Source organism: Bactrocera neohumeralis, chromosome 2 (assembly GCF_024586455.1).
Source record: "Bactrocera neohumeralis isolate Rockhampton chromosome 2, APGP_CSIRO_Bneo_wtdbg2-racon-allhic-juicebox.fasta_v2, whole genome shotgun sequence".
NCBI lineage: Eukaryota > Metazoa > Arthropoda > Insecta > Diptera > Tephritidae > Bactrocera > Bactrocera neohumeralis.
The window spans coordinates 30,026,507-30,036,678 of record NC_065919.1 but is presented as its reverse complement, the minus strand read 5'-3'; the positions used below and the strand labels follow the sequence as shown (position 1 = coordinate 30,036,678).

The 10,172-nt window shown below is 40.0% G+C and overlaps 1 protein-coding gene across 1 annotated transcript; it reads right to left on the bottom strand.

Moving 5' to 3' along the window:
• Nucleotides 1–3,972: 3,972 nt before the first annotated feature.
• LOC126751370 (uncharacterized) lies at nucleotides 3,973–8,992 on the bottom strand. The gene is made up of 3 exons (XM_050461584.1): nucleotides 5,573–8,992; nucleotides 5,229–5,418; nucleotides 3,973–4,595 (listed from the first exon to the last, which is right to left on the bottom strand). The coding sequence occupies exons 1-3, from the start codon at nucleotides 8,990–8,992 to the stop codon at nucleotides 3,973–3,975; spliced, it is 4,233 nt and encodes a 1,410-aa protein (XP_050317541.1).
• Nucleotides 8,993–10,172: the final 1,180 nt, after the last annotated feature.

The following is a 10,172-nucleotide window of genomic DNA, read 5'->3' as shown; positions in this document are numbered from 1 at the left end:
GGAATAAAAAGAAGTCATTGGGTGCCAAGTCAGGGCTGTACGGCGGATGACCCATCAACGTTTTGGCCCGTCAAAAAGNCGCTGGTTTGGGCCGATGTGTGAGAGCCCGCATTGTCATGGTGCACAGTGATTCGTCTTCTCTTGTTCGTTTTTCGAATTTCTCCGAAGACTTCAGGCAAACAAATGGTGGTGTACCACTCAGAATTGACCGTCCTACGTTGCTCAAGCGAAACAGTCGCCACGTGACCAGTTTTGCCGAAGAAACAGGCGACCATTTGCTTCGAAGTGCTTCTTCCACGAACAACTTTCGTTGGATTTGGCTCGTCTTGGAAGACCCACACGGTCGATTGCTGTTTTTTTTCGGGCTCATACACATAGATAAATGATTCGTCACCTGTGACGATCTTATAAACGTCTTTTGAAGCACCGCGATCGTATTTTTTCAGCATTTCTTTACACCAATCCACACGAGCCTTTTTTTGAGCGATTGTCAAATTGTGCGGGATCAAACGAGAACAAACCTTTTTTACGGCGGCCAGGTGGACGACCTTCACGGAATTCGTCTTTGAGAGAGCGTCGGCCACGATTGAATTCGTTGTACCAGTTTTTCACAGTGCTATAGGATGGTGCTTCATAGCCATACAAAGATTTTAGTTCATCGATGCACTCTTGTCGTGCTAATCCACGTCGAAAGTTGTGAAAAATGATCACACGAAAATGTTCACGAGTTAATTCCATTTTTTGGCCGAGATGAATTTTTTAATTCACTGTAAATAAAACAATTCACGATTAAATGACAAAACGTTCTGAGTGATGTTGTGCTAAAAAATGTCAAACTTTCCAATGGAAATGTCAGATTGCACCTGGCAACACTTAGTGTTGCCTAGGCCAGAAATATATATAGCAGCCTCCATATTTGTCCATTTGCACTATATTCCACTGCTGTATCATGGTAGCATCACGACACATTACTGCTGCAGCGCTCGTGGATGGAATATCATCATCTTTGAAAAAAATTAGATATTATTTCATATAATACTGTTTTCAAAGAAAATTTCAAAGCTCCCTGAAAAGCGCCGCAGAAATTTATTCCACATTTTCGTTATATGGACCTAATATATTGCCCACTTTCAGAGAGCTAAATAACGTATTATATTTACATACCTGTTTGGTTATTTGACATCATTATAAAGTTTGAAAGCAGTTATTTTATTTAATTATATTAAAAATTTCCAATTGCGAAAACACACCGGTTTTAATTAAGGCACGCGAATATTGTATAATATAAATTTGAATTCCATTGAAATCAATATACCGTTAATACAGAAGTAACCCAACCAACATTTTTTCTATAATACTAACGTATTACTCCATTATTAAAATATATAGTATAACCTTAATTGAGCGTGGCCCTAAGGATCCACCCTACCACACCACCCTACCCCACCCCACCCCTTTTCACATTTGTTAAAACTTTCAACCATCGATCCGAAACGAGTCCTACTTATGTAAAGTAACCCAAATGTATATAAGACCTACCATTTTGATTCGTTGGGTTATTATTGTCTTCCTTTTGTGCTTATTTTCTTCGTCGTTTGACAGTTCATATTCAGTAATTTTGCTTACATTTCAAGGAACAGTATAACACGTAATTGAAAGCCGTTTTATTTATTAAATTGTACATAAAATTGCAACTTAAAATTCATAATTTATCATTAATTCAATTAAATATATTTCAAAGAATGTGTGTGTGTTTTAAATTGGTTAAATTTTTTGCAAGCAGTGCAACAAAAACTTCAAAAGAAGGGAGCCATTGCCAAAATTAACACTTTACAATAAATTTACATTTAAACCAAAGTTTAATTCATTGGCTATCCGTGCTATATAAATTTAAAAAAAATCCGTGCACGCATTTAAGAGGAATAAGCAGTGAAAAGGAGATACTGGAACGACTCCAACCCAAAAAAATATATTAAAAATGTAAAAAACGAATACAATTTTTTTTTTGTACATTTCAAAATACAAATAAAAATATATTAAAAAATTAAAATGAAATTTTGTTGTCGCATAAAAAAAATCTTTCTAAAAAGTGGTAAAATGTATGCGTTCACATGAGGGGGGGGTACCCCTTATGTTTAGGCCAGCGCCTAATTTCTTTTTACCACCCTTAGTGAGTATATAACAAACCATTGCCAGTTAGCCGTTAATAGTTTTCACTCAACGGTTAATAACTTTCACTCAACTGGCAATGGTTTCGTGAAAACAGCAAGCGAGCCTGCGCAGATTAACCCCGGCAGCAAAAAAAGTTAAGTGAGTAAAAATAATTGAATTTACATATTTATTTGAATATTTTCTTTCAGACTTCCTGGCAGGATCGCACGAAGAAATCAAGAAGGAAGTATCTGGAGGCCCCGGCGAGAAAACATTGATGTGTTGTCCCCTGTTTGCTGGCAGCAGAAAAGGTAAGTAAGTGAAGATAATGAAATTTGCAGATTTATTAAAATATTCTCCTTTATTTTCAGACTCGTGCGCATGCTCTTCTTGCTTTCCCCTTGGTGTGAAACAACTGATCGTTGGTGTCAACAAGATGGATTCGACTAAACCACCATACAGTGAGACTTGTTATGGGGAAGTCCAGAAGGAAGTATCCTCATCCATCAAGAAGCTCGGTTACAATCCAGCTGCTGTTGCATTCGTGCCAATCGCTGGCTTGGCATGGTGATAACGTGTTGGAAGCATCCACCAATGGTACAAAGGATGGAAGGTTGAACGTAAGGACGGCAACGCTGGGGGTAAGTTGATTTAATTACACAACCACAAGATGAAAAAAAAAAAATGACGCACAAGTAAATATGACGTTAACATTAGGCCAGATTACCAAATATTTCGATGTAAACGTGCAAAAATCAAATGTTGTGAGAAGCGTTTGCTGAAATCCTAAATCATAAATACTTATTATTTTAATAATTGCCGATTGATTGAACTTCGTGCTGTTGTCATTTATATACACATATTCTTATATGCTTCGCTTAGACTAATGTTCAATAATGGAAATTAACTCGTAGTACTTTAAAAAATACATGCTATGAGTAAAATACATACGTATTTACGCTTTTCCAGTTGCTTTAACGTACATTTCCATGCTTATGTTTAGCTATTAAAAGGTGAAACAATATAGCATGAGAAAGTACATAACTAAATATTTAACATTTTGGCCGATTACAATTAAATTGAATAAAAATTACGAGGAAAAAAAACTATTAATGAATAGAGATGTGCGAATACACTGAAAATAAATTGCGTGAAGAATGTGACTTAAGATTTTAAGAGAATTAAATAAAATCGATGCGAAAATTTATAATACAAAAAGAATAAAAAAAAAATATTTCAAGCTGCGTTGAGGGGAATGCAAACGAAATATTTCAAAATTGCAATTCAAGGCAATAAAAAATATTGTTAGACTACATAAAAGTATAATTAGAACTTTGGTGGTTCTATGATGGATTCCCTTTAAAAACAGCATGTGTGTTGAAAATTGGAAGTTGCACATGAGCAGCTTTAGTTGAATACAATATAGCACCACAAAGTTAAGTAATTGCAATAAAAACATAAAAATGTAAATATATACATACATATTTCCAATTTTATATATATATGTACGTAGACGAGTATGCTTTAAACTAAGTTTACTTAATTTTTAGCGTCGTCGCAGAACAAAATTAGTATTTTGGCTACACGAGTATGTAATACATTAAAGATTTTTTCCAATCTCTATTACTATGGGTAACGTTAAAATTTTTTGAAATATAAAACTTCAGACAGCACAATTCCGTGATCTGTGGTTTCGGATTGTTTAAGGACTACGAATAAAAACAAAAAAAAATATGTAAAACTTAAAACAATTTTTTCTCACAATAAAATCTGTTTATTTTAATACATTTTCTGTCAGATCGTAGTAAGTGTGTCGGAAAGCTAGGCTTCCGATGTGGCTGGGGAACGGTTGTGTTGAGTAGGGTGTGCATCCTCGTTTTCCTCCTCGTAGGGTGGTAGTAAGACCAATTTGGCAAGCGGTCTTGTAACTTGGCCTTTTTCAGTGATAATGTCAACTACTCGCACTCGGGTATCAGCACCTGGGTGTATATTGACAATCCTACCCAATCTCCACTCGTTCGGTGACAAATTGTCTTCTTTGATGACGACAAGGTCACCTGTCTTTAAATTTGTTTTGGAATGTTTCCACTTAATACGCTTCTGCATTTCATTCAGGTATTCGGTTTTCCACCTTTTGCAGAAGGATTGATGTAAGGCCTTAAGTTTTTGCCATCTATTTACGATAGAGGCACTGCTTTCATTTATATCCGGTTCTGGTGGGGCCATCAGATGTCCGCCGACCAAAAAATGTCCTGGAGTAAGTGGCTCCAAATCAGTAGGTTCGTTTGAGGCTGGGCTTAATGGTCGCGAATTAAGGCAAGACTCAATTCGGCATAAGAGTGTGTTGAACTCTTCAAGAGTATATTTTTGCCCAGACGCAATCTTGCGGAAATGACTCTTAAAGCTTTTCACACCTGCTTCCCAAAGTCCGCCCATATGAGGAGCTGCAGCAGGTATGAAATGCCATGTAAGAGCTTGGTGGCTATACTTTGAGATAGCATTGTTGCGAGCATCGGCTATGAAGGCTTTAAGTTCGGACCTTAGGGATCTTGATGCTCCAACGAAGTTTGTACCATTGTCCGAATAAATATTCTTAGGGCAACCTCTTCTCGAAACGAATCTAGAGAGAGCTGCTAAAAATGACTGTGTTGATAAATCGGTAGTGGCCTCCAGGTGGATGGCCCTTGTTGTAAAACAGACAAACAGACAGACATACCCTTTGGATACACGGCATCCTCTTCCACGGTAGCTTTTTATTTCGAACGGACCCGCGAAATCTACCCCCGTATTCGTAAAAGCGCGTGAAAATGTGGATCGTTCGGACGGAAGTGCACCCATAAGTTGCGTCTGAGCGCGTTTTTTGAAGATCGTGCACGTCTTGCAGTTATGGATGATGGATCGGATCAAGTTTTTCACCCTTGGAATCCAATACTGTGCCCGCGTTAGCCGTAACATCAGCTGATTTTCTCCATGCAAAGAGACTTGATGAATAAAATGGATTATTAGACGAGACAATACGCAGTTGTATGGAAGGATGATTGGATGGCGCTCATTGTATGACAAGTCGAGAGACGCACCGAGACGGCCACCAGTTCTCAACACTTCATCTTTATCGAGGAATGGATTAAGAGAGAGGATTTCACTTTTTGCATCGATGGGCTTACCGGATTTCAGACAACCATACTCTTGACCATATTTCTGCTTCTGCGTATTTATTATCAAACGTTTTGTCGTTGCTTTAATTTCTTCGGATGAAATTAAGCAAGACTTTTGTTGAAAAGAAGCCTTTGTGTTTGGATGAGTTCTTTGAGAGAATCTCATAACGTATGATAACACTCTCAAAGCTCTCGGCAAACTCGAAAAACGGTCAAGGATGTCGTTAGAAATCCCCCTGTATTGTTGTACAAGCATGTACACGTACCTGTTTTTCCTCTATTGTCGTCTCGTAGTCATTTTGTCGTAATGGCCATTTGGATTGATCTTCTTGCAGCCAAGAAGGTCCCTGCCACCACAAGGTGTTTTCCACCAAATCCTGTGCCATAAGTCCCCGACTGGCTAAGTCTGCAGGGTTAGATCCTGAATCGACATGATTCCAATTTGCGTTGCCAACCTTTTCTATAATCTTTGTCACTCGATGGGATACAAACGTTGACCATGAACATGGTGGCTTGCGAATCCATGCGAGAACGATGGTCGAATCCGTCCATAGTTTAAGTTTAAGATGAGTCAGCTCCAGGTTGTTGACGACAGATTCAACTGTTTCGGCCAGTAATACGGCGCCGCACAGTTCCAGACGCGGTAAAGAGATAGTTTTGACAGGCGCTACTCTGGTTTTTGCCAATAGTAGGCTGACGAAAACTTCGTTGCTTGTCCTTACGCGCAGGTAGACCGTTGCTGCGTATGCTTTCTCTGATGCATCGCAGAAACCATGAATGGACACATCGTCCGTCGGCGAGAAGTGGACCCATCGTGGAATTTTAATGTTGTTTATGTACCTGTGGTTATCCATGAATGTGTGCCAACGATCCAATGTGGTAGGAGATACAACCTCGTCCCATTGTGTTCCTTCCAGCCAAATATGTTGCATTATCATTTTGGCTGTGACGATAATCGGTGCTAGCCATCCTAATGGGTCAAAAAGTTTGGCGATATCTGAGAGAATAGCTCTCTTTGTATATGATTCTGGGCTGAGTATAGGTTTTGTTTTAAAGTAAAAGAAGTCAGTGTGCGCATTCCACCTTATCCCAAGAGCCTTGACATCACTTGTGTCTTCGAAGTCTAAAAACTCTTTGTTTAGCAAGTGGTCTTTTGGAAGGCCTTGTAAAATTCTTCCACAGTTGGCTGTCCATTTTCTTAATGGGAAACCTGCCGACTCCAATGCTGTTTTTATCTCATTTCTAGCTTTAATTGCAGCCTCTACAGAGTGTCCACCTGCTAAGACATCATCAACATACATGCACTTCCTGAGTATGTTTGAGGCTACTGGTAGTGAGCTTTCAACGTCGTCAGCTAATTGGAGTAACGTCCTTATTGCCAGATAAGGAGCGCAGTTGATTCCGAACGTTACCGTCTTCAATTCAAAAAGATTTGTTTGTTCGGTCGGATGGTTGCGGAAAACGATTCGCTGGTACTTCGTTTGATCAGCTTTCAATAGGATTTGGCGATACATTTTCTCAATATCGCTATTGAAAACATATTTAAATAAACGCCATCGCAGAATTAATATGGTCAAATCTGCCTGAAGAACTGGACCGGGGAGAAGGATGTCATTCAGCGAAGTGCCGTTTGAAGTGGCTTGCGATGCATTGAACACCACACGCACCTTTGTCGATGTGCTCTCTTCCTTTTTTACGGCGTGGTGAGGCAGGTAATAGTTGTTACTAGAGTCGGCCGTTTGATTGGTATGTATCTTTGCCATATGACCCAGCTCAACATATTCGTTTAACACTCTGTTGTATTCTTTTTGCAGGTTCTCGTCTCTGGACAAACGAGCTTCATTGCGATAAAACTGGGAGTACGCAATCTTTAAGGAACTACCTAGACTAATGTTGACCGGATAGTCTTTCCTGAATGGTAGCGATACAACGTATTTCCCGTCTTCATTTCGCTTCGTTGTCTCTTTATAGAGCTCTTCACAGTACCTGTCCTCCTCGCTTAATTTCTTTTCCTTGGAGATCTCTTCCAATTCCCAGAACGAAGCTAACTGCTTTTCCAGCGATATTTCGTTATAATAAGAGACGCAAGTGTTGGTTGGCTTAATTGTATTAGCACGCCCTGTGACTATCCAACCGAACACTGTCTCTTGCGCAAGAAGTGATCCCAGCACGTTCTTGCGTATGCCATCCAGCATAATCTGGGGATAGACGTCACCACCGAGTATGACGTCCACGGGTTCATTGACGAAGAACCTCTTATCCGCCAACGTGAGATCTGGGAAAGCCTGCCGAGTTAGTGCGCTAATATGGCAAGTCGGCAAGTTTCCCGTTAATTTCGGCAGAACCATCATGTTCGTTGTGATCGATATAAGTGGGTCTATTGGTGACCGCAACTCGACACAACATGATTCCTTCACTTGCGCAGATACGGTGTTGTTGATGCCTGACACCTGGGCATTTATCTTCCGCACTGGCAAGTTGATTCTGCGCTTCAGCCTTTCTGTGATGAAAGAGCACTCTGACCCCGAGTCGATGAGTGCTCTTGCGGCATAAGTAACGCCGCTGTAATTTATGCTTATTTGTGCCGTTCCTAACAAGACACCTTTGTCGCTGTTAGCGAAGCACGACTGTACTTGAGTCGTTGGCTTGCCTTTCGACTTGTTGAAGTTGCGTCTCTGCTGCGCTTGCCTGGACGTAGACGGAATCTCGTCCGATGGCGTAGATGAGCCTCTTTGGCTGCTAGGCTGCACTGTCCTCAAATGTAGGAGTGTGTGATGCCTCGCGTGGCACGTGCTGCAGTTGAATGCACTGGTGCATTGCGACACTAAATGCCCAAAGCCGAGGCAATTGATGCAGCGATTGTTGCGCTTAGCGAACTTGATCCTGTCCGCCGGTGCCATGTTAAGAAACATGGGGCAAGATCTTAATTTGTGATCTGCGCTTTTGCACATCAGACATGTTGATTTCTCAACGCTTACTTGGAAGGCGCCGAGTCTGTTCTGATGGCTATTGTTGTTGTATTTGTTCTGTGTGGGTGCACTGACAGGCTTTACAGAATTGGACGATTTCTTGGCACGTTCTATTGCCTCTAAATCACGGTATCTATCCGTGAGGAAGTTGTCCAATTCCTCCCACTTTGCCGTCCTTGTCTTGTTCTTTACAGACTGTTCCCACAGGGCCAATGTTGCTTGTGGCAGTCTCTTGGAACATATGCGGATTATGATTGGGTCCCAGTTCCCAATGTCCACTTTATTGGCTGTCAGGCAGGAGATGCAGCTGTTGATCTCCCGCTGTAGCCATTTTATCGAACTCGAGCACTCCTTGTCGATTGACGGTAAGTCGAGCAGTATGTCGACTTGGGTTTCGACGAGAATTCGCTCATTCTCGTACATGTCAGTTAAACCCTTCCATGCCATTGCAAAGCCATCATTTGTAAGAGGGCATTTCGACACAATAACCTTCGCTTCCCCTTGAGTCTTTTTGTTGAGATGGTATAATTTCTCAACAGGTGACAGGCGCTTGCTTTTGATGTATACGGCCGTGAACATATCCCGGAATGTTGGCCATGAAAGGTAGTCCCCTTTGAAAACATCGGTATCGCAAGGCGGAAGGGAGTGGTTATTGTCTACCTCAGCAGACTTTTCTGTGTCTTTGGGGGTTGAGAGGATCTCAGACATATCCTTCATTGCCCCCATGCAACGTATGTAGCATTGACCACCTAGCTTGAATTTTTTTTAATAAGGGCATAGTCCTTTGCAGACATGTCCCCTTTGCTGTTGAGGTCGTCATGGGCAGCTTTCGCTTTGCACCACATCTCTCTCAGCTCGTCTTGTTGCATCACAAGAGCGTTCTTCGAGATGTCCTTTGATGCAGCACTGAATTCAGACTCGTATTCGACAACGTAGTCCACTAGGCGCGTGAAAGCTTCCATGGTGTTGGTATAAGTGACAAGAAGAATTGAAAATTCAAATTTAAATTTAAAGGAATATAGTAATACTCAAGACTGAGCAGACTTTGGCCTAAAGAATATGGGAATCGCTTTGAAAATAATTCCCCACTATTGTAAATTTTTATTTGCAGCACACCACTGCCAACCAAACAAGAAAATAGAAGAAAGAAAATTTTTTGACTGTTTTAGCCGATATCGCAATATATCTGGCTGGTCAATAATATATGATTTATTGAATATAAGTCAGCACACCACTGCCAACCAAACGAGAATATATGTAATTGTCCGAAAATATAATTATGACGCTTTTGACAAATGCAGCCGATATCGGAATATATCTGGCTTTTTAATAATGTTTGATTTATTGAATATAAGTCAGCAAACGAAAAAATTTTTTAACTATAGTAGCCGATATCGCAATATATCTGGCTTTGGTACTTTATTTAATATATATGTGAGTTGCAGCACACCACTGCCAACAACAAAAAACGAGAATATATATGTAGTCGTACGTACGTATGTATAAATATGCCACTTTATATGGCTCGCCACCCAAGATACGCCAACGAAAATCAATTTGTGAAAAGAAAGTGTTTGAAGGTGAAAAAAGTTGCGTTGTCTCAGTGAAAAAAAGAAACAAAAATCACGGAAATTTCTTGAACAAATCGAAAAATTGAAAAATCAAAAATTAGTGCCGTAAGTGATATGTGGAAAAAAATATATATATTACAAAATCAAAAAATTGAAAAAATCAAAAAATTAGTGCCGTAAGTGATATGTGAAAGGATATTACCGCACAAAATCAAAAAAAAATGAGAAAATCGAAAATTAGTGCCGTAAGTGATATGTATATGAAGAAATATACGAGAAAAAATATTACCGCACAAAATCCGGTAAACGTAACCGTGCACTTACGG

Excerpts from the sequence above, each read along its gene's own strand:
- LOC126751370 (XM_050461584.1), bottom strand. The coding sequence starts at position 8,992 with ATGAAGGATATGTCTGAGATCCTCTCAACCCCCAAAGACACAGAAAAG. Across the intron at positions 5,419-5,572 it reads CGACAATAGAGGAAAAACAG|TCTTGCTTAATTTCATCCGA; the intron begins GTACGTGTACAT and ends TTTCAACAAAAG. Across the intron at positions 4,596-5,228 it reads GAGAACTGGTGGCCGTCTCG|CTCCTCATATGGGCGGACTT; the intron begins GTGCGTCTCTCG and ends TACCTGCTGCAG.